The sequence below is a fragment of the Ictidomys tridecemlineatus genome, chromosome 7 (genome assembly GCF_052094955.1).
Source record: "Ictidomys tridecemlineatus isolate mIctTri1 chromosome 7, mIctTri1.hap1, whole genome shotgun sequence".
Taxonomy (NCBI): Eukaryota; Metazoa; Chordata; class Mammalia; order Rodentia; family Sciuridae; genus Ictidomys; species Ictidomys tridecemlineatus.
Genome location: NC_135483.1, coordinates 33,110,980 through 33,134,654, shown reverse-complemented (window position 1 = coordinate 33,134,654; position 23,675 = coordinate 33,110,980). Strand labels below are relative to the sequence as shown.

The following is a 23,675-nucleotide window of genomic DNA, read 5'->3' as shown; positions in this document are numbered from 1 at the left end:
CTAAGGGCCTTCTAAGTTGCTAAGTGGCTTTGAACTTGTGATCTACTGTTTCAGCCTCCTGAGCTGCTGGGATTACAGGCATGTGCCACTGTGCTGGGCTAAGAGTGGACATTTTTAAGGGACTGTTATTCTGCCTACCATACCATGTCACCAGAATTGTGCTCAATACATGAAGAGCTGCAGGGAAGAGAGTTGACATTTATTCACCACCTATTACATGTCAGACAGTGTTGGGTACTTTACGGGTTATCTTGTTTAATGCCCCAACATTCAATCCCTAATATATAGTGAGAGGTTTAGTGACCACAGAACTCAGTCCATGTGTCCTCTAGTCCGTGTTGCCCCATGTTACCCTTTACCCCCTCCTAAATAGGCTGTGAGACTTTAAAATATAGTGTATGTGGGAGTGAGGGACAAAAGCACAGTAAGAAGACACCTTCTGAACCTAGGGGTCCGTGGAGTCCTAGCATCTGGTGAGCTCGTGTCCGCTGAGGGGATGTCTGGGGGCCACTTCCTGCTTCCCTGCAGGAGACGTTCCCTGGCATGTCTAAGGCTCCTGCCAAGAGTCAGGCCTGCACCAGCCTCTGTGCTGTCCTCGCTCTCTCCCCATGAGGTGGGTGCTGCAGTCTGTTTTATCAGATGAGGAAACCGAGGCCGAGTCACAACCAGCCTAAGATCACATCATAAGGTAGTAGTGGTAAAGGTACTGGCCCAGTTGCTTGATGGCCAAGCCAATGCTCATTGCACTGCATTCAACAGAAGATGCCAGTAAAGATGTGGGGCATGAATGAACCTGGTTCTTTCCGAAGATTCCAAAATCCCTGCTTCTCGTCACCAAGCTCCACTCCTGTTGCCCACAGGGATTATTTTCTGTCTCAAGGCCTTCTTCAGAAGCTTATCTTTCTGCCTTCCCTGGAGACTCTTCATTTAATTTGCCCAAGAAAACACCTTCCCACTCTCTCAGCTTGTGTCTCCTAATACCCATTTCACAGTGTCCCAGCCCCAGAAAAGAGACACACAGTGGAAATTGGTTTCTGGAGTTTATTATCCTGTGGCTACAAGTAAATGCACTTCTGACTGACAGAACATCAGGTGGGTAATCTTGAGCCAAAATATTTGCTATGATTTGAGAGGATGTGATTTTCCAAGTTTACTCCAAGTGAGTAAACTTGAGTTTCACTGATCCCTGGATATATACAGGCTCACATGAAAAGCAGTAAGCAAAATTCACTTCTCGCTCCCCTTGTTCTCTAGGACCTAGCCATTCTGCAAAAGTCTCTCAAATTTTAGGGAGTCTCTGGAGTGTGTCTCACAAATTATTCTGGCCAGGTGCTACTCTGTCACTATAGGGTCCTGGTTTTGGTTTCTGTTTTAGATACTCGCCTCTCATTATTGTCCCTTTCTTGCCTGGAACACATTTTCCAATCATTTATTTTTGCACTGGGATCACTTGCAGGGGACATTTAAGACCCCTCTTCATTAATACCATAGTCTATAATGTTGTAGAAAGTGGTTATCAACTGGACAGCTTCCCTACCAGCAACCCCCACTCCAGGACATTTGTTGATGGCTAGAGAGACATTCAGGGTTGTCATGAACGGAGTGGGGGATAATGATACTATTGGCATCCAGTACGTAGAGACCAAGGGTGCTATTGAAGAGCCCCCATGTTTAGGACAGCTCCCACAACAAAGAATTATGTTCCCAAATGTCAATAGTCCTGTACTTCAGTGGAATATTACTTAGCCATAAAGAAGAATGAAATTATAACATTTGCTGGTAAATGGATGAAACTGGAGACTATCATCCTAAGGCCAAATGTTCTGATAATATGGATGCTAACACAGAATAAGAGGTGGGAGAATAAAAGTACTTTGGATTAGACAAAGGGGAATAAAGGGAAGGAGAATGGGAATATGAAAGACAGTAGAATAATCAGACATAACTTTCTCAAGTTCATATATGAATACACAACCAGTGTAACTCCACATCATGTACAACCCCAAGATTGGGAAGTTATACTCCATGTATATATGGTATGTCAAAATACATTCTATTGTCACTTATAACTAAAAAGAACAAATAAAAAATTTTTTAAAATAGTTCTGTGCTTAAGAAACCCTGCTCTAGAGTTGGGGTTATATTGTAAAGAAGGAAAGAACTTTCTCTCTCCCTTTTTGGGTTTTGCTGTAATCCTAGAGGGGCCCCACATCTCGGACAATGTTTCAGCACACAGGTTTTGAGGTCTTACTATGCACCCCACTTCTCTCCATGGGGTGAAATTGTGAATGGAAGGCAGATCTGAAGGACAAATGCTGATTCTCTTTAAAATGCTCCTCCCCTCCCTCCAGCCGCTGAGGCTGCCCCTCTCCCTTCCTGGGGGTGGCTTGCTGGGCTCAGCCCTTTTCTTTCCCCTAGTGTTTTATTTTCAGGAGGCTCTTTCGTCCCTAATGCAAACACCCTGCTGGCAGCCACGAGTTTGTCCTGACATGTCTGAACTCCACATCAGATCCCAGATTAAGTACAAATGATAGAGATTGATGTCCAAGTGGTACAGAAATTACATAAGTACTCTGAAAGGTGGGTTCGTGGTTTATACTGTGTCAGGACTTTGGGTGGCAAATAATAAACACATCACATCCCCAAACTAAAACCCTTCTGAAAAAGAGAATGGGTTGGGGACTGTCTTGGCTCAGGTAACAGGAAGACCAAGAGTAGAGATGCCCTCAAGAGAGACTAGATTTTGGGCTGGGATTGTGGCTTAGTGGTAGAGCGCTCACCTAGTATGGGCAGGACCTGGGTTTGATCCTCAGCACCACATAAAAATAAAGGCATTGTGTTGTGTTCATCTACACTTAAATAAATATTTTTAAAAAGGCTAGATTTAAGGCTCAAGTGATGTCACGCTCCATGTCTCCCTCTTCCATTCCTCAAGCCCCTTCTGAAAAATGCTGGCTTCCTTCTTAAGAGGCCTAACCATGCAGAGACTGTTGCCACAATCCCACCTCACAAATCCCAGATTCAAGTTCAATGGGACATTAAGCCTCTTTCCGAATAGCTACTGCAACAGTCATGAAATTTACTGACTCAGGTCATGTGATGCCTTTGAATCACAGCCCAGAAGAATGCCAAGTGGTCATTAGTTTTGCCCTTAGTCACATGCTCCGACCCAGCCCACATGGTCTGAAATGGGTGAGTGGGGTTACCGAGGAAAAGGTAATGCTGAAGGACAAGCCCACTGCATATGGTTTAGATCTTAGGTTCTGTTTAATGGGCTATGGGATGATATTGGGTAGGTCAGGAATGGGATATCTAATGAATGATGTCTCTTTTTTAAAAAAAGAAGACAGCAGGGATAATTTTGTGTTTAAGAAAATCAGAATGCATGTTGTGGGGAACAGGAGACTGAGAAATGTAGAGATTTCTAAAGAAATTTCTGAAAGAAATATGTCTACATGTTCTTCAACTTAGTTTTTATAGCCCCACAATTAGGCACACCTTCTTCTCGACCTTTCAACATCTAAAGGTTCAAATACTTAGATTTTTGCTTGATACTATGTCAAGATGTATTCAACATGTATATTTTTTATATATTGATTTATTGATGTTTTAGATTTTAACTAAAATTGCCTGTGGAATCAATCACATCTTTGTAAAACAAGAAACTTCCTAAAACAATGTCCCACAATTTTTTTTTTGAAATGTCAGAAGTACTTTTTAAGTAATTTTTTTTCTCCACTAGACTTCGAAGTACATTTTTCAATTTTTTTTTTTTTTTGGCGCAGTGCTGGGACTGAACCCAGCACCTTGTACATGCTTAGGCAAGAGCTGCCAGTGAGCTACATCCCCAACCACCATACTATTATATTCAAACATAATTTTTAAATGAAAACCTATTTTTAAGAAAAAATTTGCCCTTATATTGGTCTCTCAGTTCAGTAGCAAGGATTAAATAAAATAAAGTAATTAATTCAGTGCCTGATATGTAGGACTCCCTATAAGTAAATCTCCTTTCTTCTTCTGTTTTGGAACATTTAAAATTTCTCAAATAGAATATTCACTCCATTTTTTTAGACAGGGTGATTTTCATGCTTGCCAAAAGGTTATAAGATATAAACCTAAGACACAGGGGTTTGGGGTTTTTTTGTTTTTGTTTTTGTTTTTTTTGTAGGTTGGTTTGTTTTAGTGCTGGAGATTGAACCCAAGGACACTTTACCACTGAGTCACCTCCCCGGTCCTTTTTTTATTTTTTATTTTGAGAAGGATCTCACTAAGTTACCCAGGTTGGCCTCAAAGTTGTGACGCTCCTGTCTGAGCCTCCTGGGTCACTGGGATTCTGGGTGAGCTTCACTCTGCCTGACTAGTTTCATCTTAAATAAAGCATTTTGATCTTAAAATATCTGTTAGTAACTAAAGTAATGGAAAATGCATTAGGAAACAAATTATGAGAATTTGTAAACATCATTGCATTTTCTATGCTTTGAGAGAAATAATATAAATGGGATCAAAACCTGAAATGCCAGAGCTCCCCCAAGACCTTTCTTTCCAGGTTAGAAGAGGTGGCTAGACAAAGTGATATACTTTTTCTGAGGGAATCGGGGCATTGGGAACAAACAAAAATAATTGTTTAGAGCTCAGTTGTGTGATATTGACTGCAAGTGGCAGATGTGCTGAGCAAGACACTGATCCTTGGCTATCCTGGTCAGGCTGGAAAGGTGAAGGAGACAAGATGAATTTTGTGGGTAGGGCAATAACCTGGAGGTGGGCTGGCCCTAATGAGGTACTTAAGGACACCAGCCTGCGTGGCAGGTAAGGCCTTTAATTAGAACCAAGCCCGTATAATCACCGTAAGAGGGAGCACTTGCAAGCCAGAAGGTGGTGCTTAAATGTGAGGCAAAGAGGCAATATGGTGTGAGGAAAAAAGCCAGCTTTTTGCAAGAGTCAACCTTGACCCTGATCAGGATGTACTGGGCAGTGGAGAGAGATTGGAGTCAGGATGGCAGCTAGAGATAACATAGCAATCTGGAGGTGAGGTGACCTGGACCCTTTCAATGGGGAGCACAAAGTACACAGGGGTCAGGCTCAGACTTGATTATAGAGAATGGGGGAGTGAAAACTCAGTTTGTTATCCAGAGACTATGAAATAGGTGACATGATTGGCAGAGATGGCAGTCAGGAAGGGGAACTGGCCTGAAGAGGAGAAATGTGACTGGTTTGGACATGTGGAGTCTGGAGTTACCCGAGAGGCCTCTGGCTAGTTCTGCCGGGCTATCCACATCACTTCCTGAATGTCGCCCCTAAATCTCTTGAATCCAGCTGTTCAGCTCCACCCCTCCCCTTGTTAGAATGGATGGCCTCATCATCTCTGGCCTCTACTCTTGAGATAGCCCTAGCTAATTTCCCTTTCTCCTGTCTTATCCCTTTTAATCCCTCCTCCTTTCTGTCTGTCTTCAGTCTTTTCTCTCATGTTTCATTATGCCCATAGTTTTGTTTTCCTGGTTATATTATCCCTATATAAATGCCAAAGTAATAAAGTATTGCACTGGATTAAAAGCAAATGGTTATTAAAGTAATGGTTATTAAAGAGTAATGTGTATCCTTGAGAGCATGGAACCGTCTTTCCTTTAATCTAATGCCACTCTGAGACTGGACCACCATTTGATTTGTAAGGATTGCACCAATTTGTATTTTCAATTCTCTCACTAGATGAGAATAACTGGAGGGTGAAGATGCTAACTATGTCTCCATGAAACATCTGGAGTGTGCAGAGTTTCAGCAAATACTGGTTGGGATGAACTAATAGGAGCAGAGAGTTAGGTATCAGATTTGAGAAAAAATACTGAAGATGGATAATGGTTTCTGAGAGAACATATTAGAACAAAAAGCGGAGAAAAAAATTCAAAAGGTGACTGTTTTTCTCTTAGTGATGCATTAGCCCTTTGTGATTTTTTTTAAAAAAAATATATATATTTAGTTGTTGATAGACCTTTATTTTAATTATATGCGGCTGAGAATTGAACCCAGTGTCTCACACATGCCAGGCAAGTGTGCTACTGCTGAGCCACAGCCCCAGTGAGCCCTGTGTGATTTTGGGTGGACAAATTATAAAATTTTGGGTCTGTGGTGTGGAGTCTGGATAGAGCAGTCCTAGTATTGCACTTAAGCTCCTGCATGACCTTGAGGTTTTCCAGAGGGCTGCCTACCTTCTTGTGCACCCCTGAGGTCTGATCCACATATTCTGAATGGTAGCCTTGCTGTTGTTGATACTGAAGAAAAACTGCCTTAGAGGAAAAACCCTAGGAGAGATTTTGATTTCTCTCAGTCCATGAATCCCCCAGTTCTATTATGCCAGAGCCAGCAGAAATTCTGTTTCATAATGGAGTCTGTGCAGTTAAGGTGGGGTCAGATCACAGTTGTTGATTGTGTGAATGATCATGATGTCTAAATACTGCCATTGGAAAAGATAACCACTTCCATCAATATCAAGATTGATAATATAATGATAATTTATTTAATCCCAGACCTTTACAGGAATTTGTCAAAAGGGAAAGAGCTTGAACTCAATTTCTTAGAAAAGTAAGCCTAAACCACCTTTAACTCTATCCCAGGAAAGCCAAAGCAGAGGAACTGGGAAATCAAGAGTCAATTACTGCATATCAGAAATGCAAAATCAAGTCAGTCCAAGTGGAGTTTTTATTTTATGTGGCCAATAAAAAGCCCAAAGCACCACTATCTTATGTGACTTCTGCAGAAGAGATTTTGGATATCACCATCCACTTACGCATTACTAGACAGCTATACAGGAGTAGGTTGTTAAACATCATCCATTCACTCAGACAAGTCCTTTTGAAATTGTTATTGCAAACCTTTTCACAGTGTGGTTACAGATGATTAGCCTAATTAATTTACTATTGTTCTGAAGTCTCTCCCTTTTTTTCTAAATATTTAATTGCTCTCATCAGGTGAGATTTTTGGCAAAAGCCACCCTCCCAAATGTTTCACTTTGTCTTTTGAGAGTGGTTTCCAATTTGAAAATCCAACTGGGAAGATAATATCTTTAAAAAAAAGCCTTCAAAGGGGCGAAGGAAACTCCAGAAGGTGATGAACCCCAAGGCCAGGCTCCCCTGGCTGGACTCCCTGGCTCCATGCTTGAACTCTTCAAATGGATTCTCCACAGTATTCCAAAACAGTGTTCAAACTTAACAAGGAACTATAGCCACCCATAATTTGGCCTCTGTCTTTCTTTGGTCTGTCTTGTGCTTCACCAATAGCAATATCTCCTAGACTTCTTCAAATCCCAAATACCACCTCCAGAGGGCAAGGACTGAACCTTTCTCTCACCTCTGGCATCTCAGAGAGGCACAGTATATACCTGGTACAGAACTACAAGACGTACTCCATCATAGGCTTTCCTTTTGCTCTGTTCATTTTTCTTCACTGTGACAAAGACCCAGTAGGTAGCCAAGCCCAAACTGTCCTTTCTAAAGAAGGTAGGACACCCAAAAACCTTATGAACATGATGCACCATTTTTTATCCCTGTCATAAATCACATCTTAGCCCTCTGATCACATGCAATAAGCAAACCCTGATATAATAGCAATCTGTCCTGTCAATCAGCGTCTCTCACTTCAGATTAGCCTTGCACTTCCCAGTTGTTTCCCTGGGGCCCCTTAGTCTCCAGGCCTAAATCCCTTTCAGTGTTGCTATCTACTGAATAGGTAGGAAACTTTGCTAAGGCTATAATTTTGTTAACTTTTGATGATATTCTCTTGGCCCAACTCTTTTCTCCATGCTCTCCCTTTGCTCTCAGAAAAGAATCTGAAATCAAATGTTGGCATGTCATTGTGCCTGGGGGTGAGAAGGTGTGAAATTAACTTCGACTGTGTGCCAGCTCACCCACTCTTTTCTTTGATGTGGATATCATGATTCTCATTTTATATTCAAGAAAATTGAGGCTTAGTGATGTTAAGTAGTAGGGCAGTGGATGGGAACAAGATGTCTTCAGAGTAGTATAAATCTTGAGTTCTGGCTCCACCACTGGCTGATTGTCCAAGGAAGTTATTTAGCCTCTCTGAGCCACTGTATTTCAGTTTGTAAGAGGGGAGTAATGGTACCCATTTGCATAGATACTGCACGCAGCAGAGCATTGCACACTTGGTAGACAGACACCTGGTAGATATTCTTTCTTTGGCAAGGTCACACAGCTTGCAAAAGGCAGAGCTGGGGTTTGACTCCCATCCTACTGAAGCACACCCTTCCTAGCACCATCAGCCCACCGCCAAGGCACCCATTAAATGAACATGAATTTAAGTCATAAACTCACAGGAACCTAAGGATGATCCCAAGAGGATCATCATCAAAATGGGGTCAAATTCAATGATGGGGGTAGGGGGTTCACAACTCAAATGCTGCTCTATCTAACAAGAAAAATATCACACAGGAAGGAGCTTTCCTTTTGGTATGCAACAAAACTTCTTTGAAATTTTTGTTTTAAACCAACCAAGCAGATACTTTCCACAAATCTCTCCTCCCTTTCTCCCTAATAACCACTCTTCTGCGCCAGCCCTTCTCCACCTAAATACTTTTGAATACACCCATTTAATGCCTGTCTTTTCTTTAGCTTCCTTTCTACTAGTCAATTACCTTGTTTTTTTTTTTTTTTTTCAACCCAGAGGTAAGCAACAGGATCATTCTAACAAAAATCCCAGGCCTTTAAAAGATTGGGGGAGGTAGAGTGGCAGGACATACAATATAACATAATATTATTTAGTTTCTGGCATGCAAGAATGTGACTATGTTAGAGTGTTCCCTCTCAACCCAAATGCAAGCTGTGAGGTCATTTTAACAAACAAAACCCCTCTGCCCTAAAAGACTAGAAGATGGAGTAGGGCAAATTTAATTTACCATATCCCCCCCTCCTGGAGCTAACAAAATTTTAACCTTAGTGCTAATCACAGTAGGAGAGTCTGTTCCCTGGTGTCAGCCTTTCTTATTATAACAAAATACTCCAGACTGGGTAATTTAGAAAAGACAGAAATTCTCACAGTTCTAGAGGCTGAGGCCAAGATCAAGGCATTGGTGGAAACCCATTCCTCATGGATAGAGCCTTCTGTATCCTCCTATGGTGGAGGTGACAGAAGGGCAAAAAGGGAAGGAATGTTGTATTCTTACTTGATGGAAGAGTAGCAGAGCAGAGCAGGCCAGAGCCGGCTCCTTTTTGAGGCACTAATTCATTCATGAGAGTGGCTTCCCTCATGATTTAGTTACTTCCCCAAAGGCCTCAGCTCTTACTACCGCCATGGGGATTAAGTTTCAGCATGAATGTTGGAAGAACACAAACATTCAAACCATAGCACCTGGGGAAGGAATTTCAACCATCAGGGAAAAGGAGGGAGCAGTTTTGAGGGTGGGGCCCCTTTCTGTTTGGTACGAAGTCAGCCTCATAGGCCTTCCAGTCCCAGGATCAAAGGTTCAGGGGTCAGGCCCTCACACCCAACTGGAGTTCCACATCAAAGCTACCCTAACCTAACCCTACCACTGACCCTTTCAGTAACCATTCAGCCACCTGTGGCAAGAAGGACACAACTCTTGTCGCTTCTACCCCAGGCAGTATCCCCAGGTCTGTCACCAACCCTCCTGCCTGCTGGATTCAGGGTCCTCTTTACTAAGCTGAGGTCATTGGAGAACTGCTTTAACTGCTCTGACCTTCATGAGAAGTTATTCTGCCTTTCTGTGGCACAAACCTATGGGTAAACTCGGCCCCTCGGGACTTTAGGAAGAACCTGGAGAAGATTGCCGGTACAGTCCTCCAATTTGCACTCAGCTTTGAGGGAATCCTAGACAGATTCCAGCCTTGATGAGAAGCCGGTGGGGAATCAGGGCAAGCTGAAGAGGAAGGTGGGGTGAGTGTCCGGAGGCCTGTGACAGGACTCTACTAGTGTGACCACACTGGGTATCAAGCTGCTCCTCTCGCTCCCAGCCCTCCACTGCAATCATGGTTCATGATATAACCGCTTCCCTGGGAATCTTAGCTGTTTGGTACATCAAGAGGGGGGAAAACCCACTTTAACACTAGAGGTCCATGTGGCAGCTTCTTCCTGCACAGATTACACTCTGGCAGCCTGCTCCACCGTTCAAGACTCCATAGATATTTCCTAAGTGCCCAAAGTACACCAGACATGAAAATAAAGGTGACAGGCATGGTCTTTTGTCTTCAGGGAGCTCCTGGCTACTGGGCAGTGATAAATGCTCCAAAGAAGAAGGATAGCACTGTGGAGAGAACAGGGGAGCTGGCCTGATGTGGGGGAAGATGTGGGAAGCCCCTCTCAGAAGCTGTGTTGCCGTTGAGATAGAGAATTAGCCAGGCTGTGGGAGCAGAAGAGAAAGTGCTGTAAAGGCTCTGGGTGCCCCAGGGGTGGAGTACAGAGGGCAGGGGAGAGCATAAACCCAAGGCCAGAAGCAGCGAGAGAGCCTTCAAAGCATGAAGTACTTGGGTCTGTATCCTCACACATTGAGAAGTTGGGAAAGAGGTGGGCCCATGTCAGATTCTAAAAGATTGCTCTAACTGCCCAGTGGAGAATGGAATCCACAGACTGCCATTTGTTGTCTTAGTTTTGCAGCCTCTGTTCCCTTGGTCAAGTTGCCAGAAGTCTGCAGCACCCTGGTTTGGTGAGCTTCTCTGGAATTATTTTCTATCTCAAAGCATGTAGCCACATTCTGTATGGAGTGGAGACAGACTAAGGCCACCTGGCTGCACTCTTGACATGAGAGGGTTGAGTGCAGTAATAAGCCTGGCAGTGTCCCCTTAGTGTTATGGGATATACACATCTAGTCTTCCAGAGGGCCAAGTGCCTGGCAAGAGCACTCCACATTCATCTTCTCACTGGTCCCTGCAGTGTGACCTGCTCAATTCTGGAAAGTAACTACTTGAATTCTAAAGATCTGTTCCACCCTTGAGAATAAAACAGTTGGGCTACAGATTATCTTTAAAACAAACAACAAGCCTTTCATTTATTTTGATGACACCATACATCCACTCATTATTGCCCAACTCTGAAAAAAGAGAATATGATTCATTGTAGTTTTGCTTTTTGTTTTTAATGATGTAAGTAAACATAAATGCAAGCTAAAGCAAAGGTTTCCAACCCTGCCAGACCAGGAAATGGAATCCTGGCACTGTCAACAACTTCAGGACCCCAAACAAGTTAACCTGTCTGACCCTAGGTATCCTCTTCTGGAAAAACAAGAGGGGGGGGAATACTAACATCTACCTGACAAGTTGATGTGACACAATGAAGAAGGGTTTGGAATCCAACTCCAACACCATGCTTTTAAGCTATGAATCATTTCAGAAGTTTGTCTTTGCATCCTTAGCTTTCAATATGGGGCCTGCATGCGCTCACAGATGTGAATCTTCTTTCTTTTATTAATCTTCATGCCAATGGTGCCCAGTCTTTCCTCTTAAACACTACTCAAGAATCCCTATTCTGTGGCATGTAACTATAATCTGAGGCAGGAGAAATCACAAATTTGAGGCCAGCCCAGGCAACTTAAGAACACCTTGTCTCAAAATTTTGAGATAAAAATAGATGTGAAGAAATAGAAATGGTCAACAAAATAAGAAAAAATATTCAACATCTCTAGCAACTAGAGAAATGCAAATGAAAACTACACTGAGATTTTATCTCACTCCAGTCAGAATGGTAATAATCAAGAATATAAGCAACAATAAATGTTGGCAAGAATGTCGGGGGAAAGGCACACTCATACATTGCTGGTAGGACTGCAAATTGGCACAACCACTCTGGAAAGCAGCAAGGAGATTCCTTAGACAACTTGGAATGGAACCACCATTTGACCCAGTTATCCCACTCCTCAGTTTACACCCAAAGGACTTAAAATCAGCTTACTGGTACAGCCATGTCAATGTTTATAGTAGCTCAATTCACAATAGCTAAGCTATGGAACCAACATAGATGCCCTTCAACAGATGAATGGATCAAGAAAATGCAGTTTATATATACACAATGGAATATTAGCCATAAAGAAGAATGAAATTATAGCATTTGCTGGTAAATGCATGGAACTGGAGACTATCATGCTAAGTGAAAAAAGCCAATCCCCAAAAAACCAAAGGCCTAATATTCTCTGGTTTGCAGATGCTAACACACAATAAAGCAGGGGAGAGAAGAATAAATATTCATTGGATTAGACAAAGGGGAGAGAAGGAAAGGGAGCCGGGATGATGGTAGGAAAGACAGTAGAATGAATCGGACATAACTTTCTCATGTTGATATATGAATACAAGTGTAACTCCACATCATTTACAACCACACAAATGGTAAGTTATACTCCATGTATGTATGATATGTCAAAATATACTCTACTGTCATGTATATATAAAAAGAATTTTAAAATTTTAAAAATAATCCCAGCTCATGCCCGATTTCAGTCACATAGTAACCCACAGGTTCTATAAACAACTACACACATTGTTGGAATGCCTCAGTAAACACTGAGCCAGAGAGCTGGACTTCTCATCTCTTGAGTTTAGAAGGGTAGAACTTCTCTATAGAACAGAGAAATTCAGAGAAAAGCTATAGCAATGTATTAATCCTTGTGTGTTGATTTTCTTGTCCTTGTGTCATCGTAGATGGTTATTTTTTATAGTATATTTGATGATTTAATGTGGTAGGTTCAAAGTTGTTGCTAATGAGAAGAGGCAGAATATGATATAGCTCCATTTTTTAAAAAATCGTTATTTCATAAGTAACAAATGAAAATATGCAGAAATGTTATAAATAACAGCCCTTTATACCATCCCATGATCCTGGCCCTTTATCTTTTTCCTAAAATAGACATTGTTACCAAGTCTGTTGGATACCCTCTGGTCCATTTTCTCTGAACATGCACTCACATGAATATCCCCACCCCCCAAAAAAACCTAATAACATAGTAGGTAACTATTTTCCAACATAAAAGCTGTCTTATGTACATAATTTATGCTCTACTTGCTTTTCCACTCATATGTTGGACTATTTATTAATTAATCTACTTCTTACTTCTAAATGGTTGCATAGAAGTCCATAGAATAGGTAAACCACAATTTATTTAGTAGTAATCCAGATGATGAATGGTAGCTATGCTGATGACATTCTTTCCTACTGCAGCAGCATGAATAATATCCTCAATAGGCCTCTTTTTGCAGTGGTAAGAGGTTTTCTAAAGTAAATGCTATGAACTGAAATTGCTGAGTCATAATGGTATGCCCATTTCAAACTTGAATATATTGTTAATTTCCTTATAAAGTCATTATTTGCACTCCCACCAGCAGTTTATGAGGGAATTCATTAACCTCATCCTTTCAATATTTAATAGTCAGACTTCCTAGCTTTTGCCATCCTGACAAGTAAGAAACTAAGTTATTATTTAATTTGGGGTGACTATTTCAATTTTTTTTTTTTTTTGGTGCTGGGGATTGAACCTAGCCTCTCATGCATACACAGCAAGCACTGAGCTATATCCCCATCCCTATTTCAGTAATTCTTAAGAAAGCCATAAGTTACCAAATTGAATTACAAAAAACAAAGGAATCAGGCAGGTGTTTTATATCCCCTAATAATATTCCGATGCACAATACAGGTTTCCAAGGGATGCTAAAGGATTGATTTCTTGGGAGATTTTAAAATTTAAAAAAAAAAAACAAAACAATTCACTTGAATAAATTCTTTTAATTTTTACAGACCCAAATATTTTTTCTTTTATCTTGATTAGATCTATCATCTAATTTCTAATGTCCACTTCAGAGAACAATTTATTGCTAGCTATTTCCAATGTGGAATGAGCCTAAAAAGAAGCTCGTTTTTGTACTAAACTCAGAAAATGTCAAGAAAAAAAAAAAAACAACCAGGAAATCATTGCCACTTGCTTAAAAGGCTAGCCACTCCAAAAGTGATTGAATCAGGTTGCTATTACAAAATAACTCCCGCTGGGTAATTTATAAATACAAATTTATTGCTCAGCGTTCTAGAGGGTAGGAAGACCAAGATCAAGACACCAGCAAATTCAGTGTCTGGTGAGGGTTTGCTCTCTATTTTAAAGATGGCGCCTCTTGTTACTTCTTCACACAGCAAAGAGGTAAGGCAGCTCCTTTCAATCCTTTATAACGGCATTATTTCCCCAATTTTCTTCCTCTTTTTTATTTTGCAGTACTAGGGATTGAACCCAAGGGTGCGCTACTGCTATTCCAAGCCCTCCCCCATCTTTTTTTCTTTAAATATTTTTAAGCTTTAGTTGGACACTATTTTTCATTTTTATGTGGTATTGAGGATTGAACCCAGTGCCTCACGCATGCCAGGCAAGTGCACTACTATTTGAGCCATATCCCCCCCCTTTTTTTTTTTTTTTTTTTTTTTTTTGAGACAGAGTCTTGATAAGTTACTGAGGCTGCCCTGGAACTTGCCATCCCCTTACCTAGGTCTCTGGAATTATAGGCACGCACCCCTTTAACAGACTCATCTTAAGGGCAGATATCTCATGACTTAATTGATCACTTCTTTAAGACCCACCTCTTAATACCAGTGCACTGGGTTTTAGGTTTCAACATACATTTTGGGGAGACACCAACATTTAGACCATAGCTGAGTGGAAAATTGCATTTGAAGATGGATTCCCCTACAGAAAATTTTACCAATTAAGAGAACAGTTTAAACAGGTGCCATGGGATATGCTTATAATTCCAGCAACTCAGAAGCTGGGACATGAGGATCACAAGTTCTAGGCCAGCCTAGGCAGCTTAGCAAGACTGTCTTAAAATTAAAAAAATAGAAAGGGCTGGGGATGTAGCTCAGTGGTGGAGTACCCCTAGGTCTATCCCCAGTACTGAAGAAGGAAAAGAAAGTCTAAAGGGCAGACCATCAAGCCTTGCATGACTCCAGATACCTTTGAAACAGTTTAAGGGAGTCTCTTCCCTGACTAATTAGATTTGTCAACTTTATGGAAAGAGGCTAGACCACAAGCAGGACATCTTGTCTGGACATGTAAAGAAACAGGATAAGAGATCAAAGTAACCCTCCATATCCAAACAGAAATGGGGCCATGATATGCAGGGCCTTGGGTATGGGAAGTAAATAAGTCACCAGAGGGACAGTGTGAGCCTGAGGGCCACTCCTCACATCTAATTAACTCTTGTAACATTTGCCCAGGCATCTATTGGTCATCCTGGGAGAACATTCCATGGTTAAGAGTGACAGTTTGGTGGGATGCCTAGGATTGTACAGATGGAGAGACCATTTGAGCCTGAGATGGTAGGATCCAAACTGGGTCACATGGAAGCAGAAAGAGGAGTTAGACATATGAACAGATAAGATTTATTACCTTCTGAGTATTCTCCAAATTGCCTCCTCCTCCCTCTCGCAAATATAATTGTGTCAACACTGGACTAAATAATCCCCTTCCTTCTCCAATGAGAATTCAATCTTTGCCATCCACCTCTCTACATCATTTCAGGTATGGAGCTGGACTATGGAGAGACAGGAAGAAAGGGAAGGTGGTTAGGGATAGGTTTAAGCTGAAAGACTACAATCTTAGTAACTATCTTAAGTCTCAGGTGTAACCCCTGCACCTGGCATACTGCCTGGTACTTAGTAGGCACCAAATTTTTTTTTAATGATTGGCTGATTAAAAGACAAGTGATAGGGCTGGGGATGTGGCTCAAGCCCTAGTGCTCTCGCCTGGCATGCATTCGGCCCGGGTTCGATCCTCAGCACCACATACAAAACAAAGATGTTGTGTCCGCCGAAAAAACTAAAAAATATTAAAATTCTCTCTCTCTCTCTCTCTCTCTCTCTCTCTCTCTCTCTCTCTCTCTCTCTCTCTCTCTCTCTCTCTCACTTAAAAAAAAAAAGACAAGTGATAAAAGGAATAAGTCCTTTATGGTGAGGAAGAAGTAGATGAAGGAGGAATAAAGCTGAGCAGAAATGTTGGTAGATAAAGGTAGAAAATATTAGATCAATATTATCATCTAATGTCACTTCTTAAAAATTACACATGGCATCTGAATTGAAAACAGTTTGGAACACCGTAGGCAAAACGCCAATTATCCCTGATTGGTAGACTGTAATTTTCATTTTCTGTTTTTCTTTTTCCCCCCTTTTCCCCTTAGCCTAGTCTTCTACATGAAACATCTAGTTCTTATTTATAAAAGGAAAAACAAGGAGTTAGGGGGACACAATTCAGCTCATAAGATTCATTTGTTGAAGTCCTATTCAAGTCAAGTACCACAAAATATTATTGCATTTGGTGATAAGACCTTTAAAAAGGTAATTAAAATAAAATCAGGTCATCTGGGTAGGCACTAGTCCCGTACGACAGGTGTACTTATACGAAGGGGAAATGAGGACCCAGGCACACCCAGAGGAAGTCCCACATTAAGACAGAGCGAGAAGACAACCAACCATCTATAAGCCAAGGAGAGAGGCCTTGAGAGAAACCAAGTTTGAACACCTTGATCTTGGCTTTCTAACTTCCCAGAACTGAAAAATTTCCCATGTTTAAGCCACCTCTCCTGTCATACTCCATTATGACAGTCCTAGCAAACTAAGGTACACGTTTTAAACAGTTAAGAGGATAATTTAAGGGAAGGAAAAGAGTAAAGGGAAGAATGCCAAAGAAATGTTTTAGGCAATTTGAGAGGAAGGCTTTGGAAAATAGGATACTGTTATGGTCACAACAATATTGTGCACTTCAGAAACAGACACAAAGTATTTGATGTGACAGCACTTTGAACTTTTATTAGAACAGCAGCAGTTAGTAGAGATATGGTTGAGTACCTGCCCCCAAGAACCTGCTCTGTGGGGATCTTGAGGCAGAAGGGATGCTTGCAAAAGGGAGTTGTCACTGAGAGATCAAAGGGAGGGAGGGAAGTAAGTGCAGCTTTGGAGAAGACCGACAGCAGCAGAGAGAAGGAAAGTGAGGTTCTGACTTTCCCTCTTGGCATCTCCCAGTTGGTTAGCTTATCTCCTGGGCAGCTCTTAGACGAATTCAGGCTGGATTTCACAGAGACAGGCCTCTCCTTGCTTCTGCCCACTGTCCTCAGTTCTAGCTGTTACTCTCGGCAGGTGTCCTCATCTGCCACTGGGGCACTAGAGGGAAGCCATTTCACAATCAACTCTTGTGACCAAGGGCAGATGTAACCAGCTGGTGATTCATCTCAGGGAACAGAGGTTTCCAATGCCCTCCTGGATCAGGACCCATAGCCTTAGGGGGCCGTTGCTAGTACTGCAAGGGCCCTTAAGGGCTGTACAAGTTCACAAGTTAGTCTCTTCTCCAATCACTTCTGTTCAAGCCCAAACATGTTTCTTTGTTTTCTTCGGTCAATAAAAATTCCAAAACGTGTTGCTCACCATTTAAAAAATACTAGCTTTGTTGAGCTATAATTCACATACTATATATTTGACCTATTTAAAGCATACAATTAAATGATTTTTTTTTAAATGGTTAGGGCTGTGCAACCTCCCCCCAATTGATTTTTAAAACATTTTCAGCGCCTTGGAAAGAAATCCCATACCTATTAAGAGTCACTTGTTTCCTCCAAAACCCCCATCCATGGTCAATCACCAACTCACTTTTCTATCTATAGATTTACCCATTTGTGAACAACTTATAAGGTATAAGCATAATACATATAAACTGAATTTTCTGTAACTGAATTTTCATTTGGCATAATGTTTAAGTTTCATCAGTAGTATAGTATGTGTTATTACTTCACTTTTTGTATTGCCTGATAATATTTGCCCATCTATGATAAATATTTTGTTTCTACTTTTTGGCTATTTAAATAATGCTTCTATGTGAACATTCATGGACAAGTCTTTGTATGGACAGAAGTTTTCATTCCTCTTGGGTATAAACCTAGGAGTGCCACTGTGCATCATGGTAACTCTGTCTAATCATTATGAGTACCTGCTAGACTCAAAGCAGCTGCACCACTTTACATTCCCACCAGTAGTGTAGGAGGGTTTGAAATTCTCCATCTCTTCATCAACATTTTTTATTATAGCCATTTTAGTGGGTGTAAATTATGTGCTATCTCCTCTTGGCTTTGGATATGCATTTTTCTGATACCTGATGAGGCTGTTCATCTTTTCCTAGGTTTATTAGTAAGTTGCATATATTCTTTGGAGAAATGTTTATTAAGATCCTTTGCTCACGCTTTAATGGGGTTAACTTTTTCAATGAGTGGCAAGAGTTCTTGGAAAGTAAGAGTTCCTTATCAGGTAAACAATTTTCAAAAATGCTCTTTCATTCCATAAATTATCTTTTCACTTTCTTCATGGTGCCCTTTGAAGTACAAAATTTTCCAAGTTTGACAATGGTCCAGTATCTATTTTTTGTCATTGTAGCTTATGATTTGGGGATCATTTCTAAGAAACCATTTCCTAATCCAAAATCTTGAAGATTTGTACCTATGTTTTTTAAAAGCATTTTATACCTTAAGCACTTACATTTAGATATTTGATTCATTTTAATTTTTGTGTATGGTGTGAGGTAGGAGGGTCCATTCTTTGGCATGAAGATACCCAGTTATTCTAGCACATCTGTTGAAAAAGTTCTTTCCCCCTTATTTTGTCCAAATCCAAAGACAATTGACCATAAATGTAAAGATCACTTAATATTTTCTAAGAATATTTTCATAATAGCTATGCAAAAGTGTTCATATCATATTATAGTATGCTGCTGACGATTATTCAGATTGAAGACATGACAGACCTTTTTATTCTAGTTCATTTTGAAAGAGGAGACAAATTCTAAGTAGTTAACTAGTCTCAATTTATACATTAATTCAGACAAAATTATCATCAGCCATGTGTTTTGGACCTGAGCCCAAACAGTTTGATGAACCAGAATCTCATCTGATATGACTTTAGCAATCTAGTTGAGAAGAATCTCCTAATGTCTTATACTTTGGTTTTCTGTCATTGAATGGAATGCCTTGCAGGTAGTTTTTGACGATTCTGGACAGACTGTGATCATCTTCTCAAAGGACAGCCAGGTGGTAGGGTCAAGGAGAAAACCTGCTCCCCATGGGGCTCCCAACTATCATTTTTAATTTCTATACTCTGCCCTTCTGCCCAGTTCCACTTCAAAAATAGCAGGCAGCTTTGGCAAGAAGTCACTGGTTGCAATTTATCAGTAAGCTTTGGACACAGCTGTTTCCCATCTTTTGGCAAAGTCAGGGATTTGGCTTCTCTCCTAGATGGGATAAAAATTTTGTGGAGGGTGTCAAAAAAGACACATTCCAGGGGCACACAAATGTCTCTTAATTTACTGCTATAAGATTAACTGTGGAAAAAATATGGATGAGACTGTATATGCAATCCTCAAAATTAGCGTAAGTATCAACTGTCACACGTAGATATATACAGATCTATCTATATCCATAATGTAAACAAGACTTTGCAGTCTTTAGAATCTCCCGTATCAGAATCTCTGGATGGGCAGAGGACTTTTAAAAATTAATATTCCCGAGTCCCTTCTGAATCAGAAATTATGGGGGAACAGCTTTGCCTGTAAAATAAAGGTGATTCTCCCACTTCCCTGGCTTGAGAGAGGTAGTATTCGTAGGCTTGCAGATGGAGCCCAGAATGTGGGACAATGAAGAGATTGAATAATGATTCCCATTTCACGAAGCCCCTATAAAGATGAAACTACACAACATGCAGAAAGGTTCTAACAGTTATCTGGCACCATGCACAATGCACACCTATTTCTGGCACAGTACCATCTGCCTCATCTCCTCATGCCCCTCTCAATAGCCACATTAGTTACATTCTTGATTTAGGAATTAGCAATCAGCCAAGTGCTAAGCTGCTGGCATAGTGAGCCTAATAAATAAGCAGAAAACTCTGACAAATAGAAAAATAGGGCCCACTCAGGGACCAGCACTTCCATCCAATGAGCAGGGGTTACCTACTCGGTGTTGTAAGAGGTCACCCCATGGGGTCAGGAATATGGGGTCATTAACCATTACTTCTGCCTGCAACCAACCAGGTATTTGCTGCACACATTTAAATTGTATTTCCTAGGTTTTTGTTTTGTTTTAAGATTCAATCTTAAGAAAACTTGCAAAATACAGAATACAAGAGAAAAATAATTTTTCCCTCATCATCCAGAGATATGCTCTGTGTAGGAGCCCAGAATATACCATTCCAAAAATATGCTGCTTTGCCATAAAGACTATTTAGAGCTGAAGGAAATTAATTTTTTTTAAAATTTTTAAATATATTCCTTAAACTAAAAAAAAAACAAAACAAAAACAATAAAAAACTATGCCCTCTAAAAGTAGCACAGCCAGGGATTACAGATGGTGGCACACATCTGTAATCCCAGCAGTTCAGGAAGCTGAGGCTGGAGGATTACAATTTCAAAGCTAGCCTCAGCAATTTGGTGAGGCCCCGACTCAAAATAAAAAATAAGAAGGGCTGGAGATGTGGTTCAGAATAAAACACCCATTGGTTCAATCAAAAATAAATAAAAGTAGGATATAAATTCTTGGATTTGGAGGGTTAAAAAAATAAATTATAATTTTGGGTCAGCCATCAATGAGAAGTGAAAATGCCAGACCAAATGAGAAATGTTTAGTCTGTTTATAGAAGCCCCTAGGAATGGAGGGGCTGCTGACAGGGAAGTACTAGCCATTTGCTTCTGGCTGACTTCATGAATGCATAACGCAGCTGAACAAGGACACCGACCCCCACAGGGCTTAGCAGAGGCCCTTACTTAGATTTGATGTTCTGCAAGAGCATCTTAAAGTTCTTAGTAATTTTGTCTTTGAATTCAAGTTTTGTTAAGTGAAATTCAATGCCACTGAGTGCACAACCCTTCTAAATCAAGCACCTCACTGTCGTCTTGCTGGTGGAGTAGCCTGTGCTCCCCACCTGGCTGCTCCTACTTCCCAGTGGCTACTGCAGGACCTCTGTCCAATTATCGCCTCCCTCATGCTTTCTAGGCCCTTTTGTCTTCCCAATCAGATACTTTTCATCTTTCATGAATTCCTCAATGTCATCTTCTGCTTGCTTTTCAGTGAGGATATTTGTTTAAATTTCTTTAATTTCTTGTCATTTGTTATGAGAGGCACATGTTTGTAGTTCAACACTGAGATGGAATTATTGAAATAATCTCTATCACTTTCAAGTCAGTAATCTCTCTTCTAGCTAATTATACCAAGGAATTAAGAATAAAGCTTTAACCAGGTGTTGTGGCTCATGCCTGTAATCCCAGTGACTCAGCTCAGGACCAACCTCAGCAACTTGGTGAAGCCCTAAACAATTTAGCAAGAACTTGTCTCAAGAAATAAAGAATTTTTAAAAAGCAGAGAATCTTTAAAAATATTTTTTAAAATGACTTTAACCACAACGAGTTTCATCCCAGTAACATTTATTAAAAAGGGGGAAAATATTCAATCAGAAGAGACTAGTTAAAAAATGGTGATACATCCTTACAACATAAGTGTGAAAATAATATGGCTGAATAGTTCATGATATGGGAAATCAATGTCTCAAGTGAAAATTTCAGGTCACAAAATTATTTTTATTAAAAAAAGAACACATTATTATAGAAAAGGACAATTCTGCATGGTGGGATTTCTGGTGACTTTTTTCCCTTTTTTTTTTTTTTTTTTTTTTAAAAAAAACTCTTTCTCCTAAATTTGGAATTGTTTACAATAACTGCCATGTAAAAGCCTCTGGTGCCACCCTCTGCTTACCTCCTCAGGTGTGCTGGAAGATGGACTGTCCTCTAATGGTGTTCCCCGACCTACAGCCCCAGGTGGAATATCCAACCAAGAGAAGATGAACTGTGGGAACCAGTGCCAGAATTCCCAGAGCCTCAGCTCAGGCCCTTTGACCCAGAAACAGAATGGCCTTTGGACCACAGAGGTAGGGCTACAACCACAGAATCAGCTCGTGACTGGACCACCCAGACTGTCCAGGGAAAGAGCACCTCAGCAATAGATATTCTCCACCCTTTCCCTATAAAATTACTGTAAACCTCACTCCAACCTCTGCCTGGAGGGTTGCCATTTTTGTTGAAACAGAAGAAATGGGTCCTTGATATTTGTGCTCTAAAAGAAGTGTTGTGTTTAAGCACAGCTTTGTTCAAGTGACTTCTTCTCTAGGGTAGCCCGCGTCCAGGCAGCCCGTGTTCCTTATCCACATAGTCTAAATAAAATTACCAAAATGAGTCAAGAGATGGGCCTGCAGTTATCAACAAAGATGTACATAACAAGAGCAGTGCAGTTTAACAAAGGATAGTTCAATATGTGACACCACAACCCATTAAAGGGACACTGGAGCCCTTCAGACACTGTGAAGGCAATGGGAGTTAAATCTGAGCACAACAGTGGCTTCCTAAGGTCCTTTATTGTCCGCTTTGCCTCTGCAAAGCTGGCCTTCTGTAGGCCTGATCACTTTGCCATCTCTCAAGGCATTCTGGGTCTGAGAACCATGCTCAGAAATTTGGTGACAATTCTAAAGCAGGCCCAGACATTTGTCCCCTAGCCTCTTCCCCACACACATGACCCCATTCTTTAAGCCAGGATGGCCCTCAGCAGGGAGGAGGCAGAATCGCCTGGTGGATGTCATGATCCATGTATTATATTTCTTCACATTACTTTCTGCCCTCATCCATCATTTCAAAGTTGTATTTTGTATATTAGAAAGTACTTTTATGTTAACTGGCTCATTGAATCTTCCCAAGAGCATGGTGAAGCAAGCAGCATTCCCATTTTGTGGGCTAGGGATTCTGGGAGCCTGTGTGGCAGTTAAAGTAGGGTCAGGCAGAGCCAGCCCCTGCAGGGTTTCAGCCACAGGTTCATTTGAGTGTGTGATATGAATACAGGACCCGGACATAGCTGTAGAAGTGCTAGAGATGGGTGACATAACTACAGTGAGAAAGTTGACTATTAGTAAGGTAGAACATAAGATCTTAATTATTGTTCTTCTTAAAAAAAATACTTTAACAGTTAACTACTAACAGTATGTCATGCTGTGTAACAAAGCCTGTCAACATTCAGTGGCTTAAACAACCACCTTTCCTCCCTCCCTCATGGTCAGCTGCAACTTAAATGGACTAAGTCTGACTTTAGCTTCCAGGTCTGGCTCAGTCTGTTCCATGTGAATTATTCTGGAAATTATACCAAGGCACAATCTCTAAGGCATATTTTTCTCATAACTCTGATGAAAACTCAAGGGGGCAAAGCCAAAGACCTGAACCCATCTCATGTCTCTGTTCATATCATATCCACAAACAACACTAGTCAAAGCAAGTCAAATGGACCAGCCCAACATTAATGTAGCAGAGAGAGATGTGAGGAGAATGAAAGATTAGGAACAATAACGCAGTCTATCGTGTATACCACACACACAAAATGCACCAGTCATAAATTCAGTGAATTGTTGTAAGGTGACACATCCAGATGAAGACAGAACATTAATGCCCCAGAAGTCCTTCTTGTGCCCATTCTTAGTCACCATCTATCCCCCACAACATAACCACTCTTTTGACTTCCAGCATTATAGATCAGTTCATTTTTGAGATTTTCATAAATGGGATCATACTGTTTTACCCTTTGTGTCTGGCTTCTTTTGCTCAACATTATCCTTGTGAAAATTATCCA

At 40.8% G+C, this 23,675-nt stretch overlaps 1 protein-coding gene across 3 annotated transcripts in view; it reads left to right on the top strand.

Moving 5' to 3' along the window:
* The window catches only part of Baalc (BAALC binder of MAP3K1 and KLF4), a 76,201-nt gene that overhangs the window by 41,322 nt on the left and 11,204 nt on the right, over positions 1–23,675 (top strand). The window contains exon 2 of one of the 3 annotated variants that reach the window (XM_005316280.4): positions 21,773–21,936. The exons of 1 other annotated variant lie outside the window; for it this stretch is intronic. In XM_005316280.4, the coding sequence (XP_005316337.2) occupies positions 21,773–21,936 (164 nt within the window). Of the gene's footprint in view, positions 1–21,772; positions 21,937–23,675 lie in introns of those variants that run through there. One more of the 3 variants, XM_078016835.1, reaches the window with a different exon arrangement.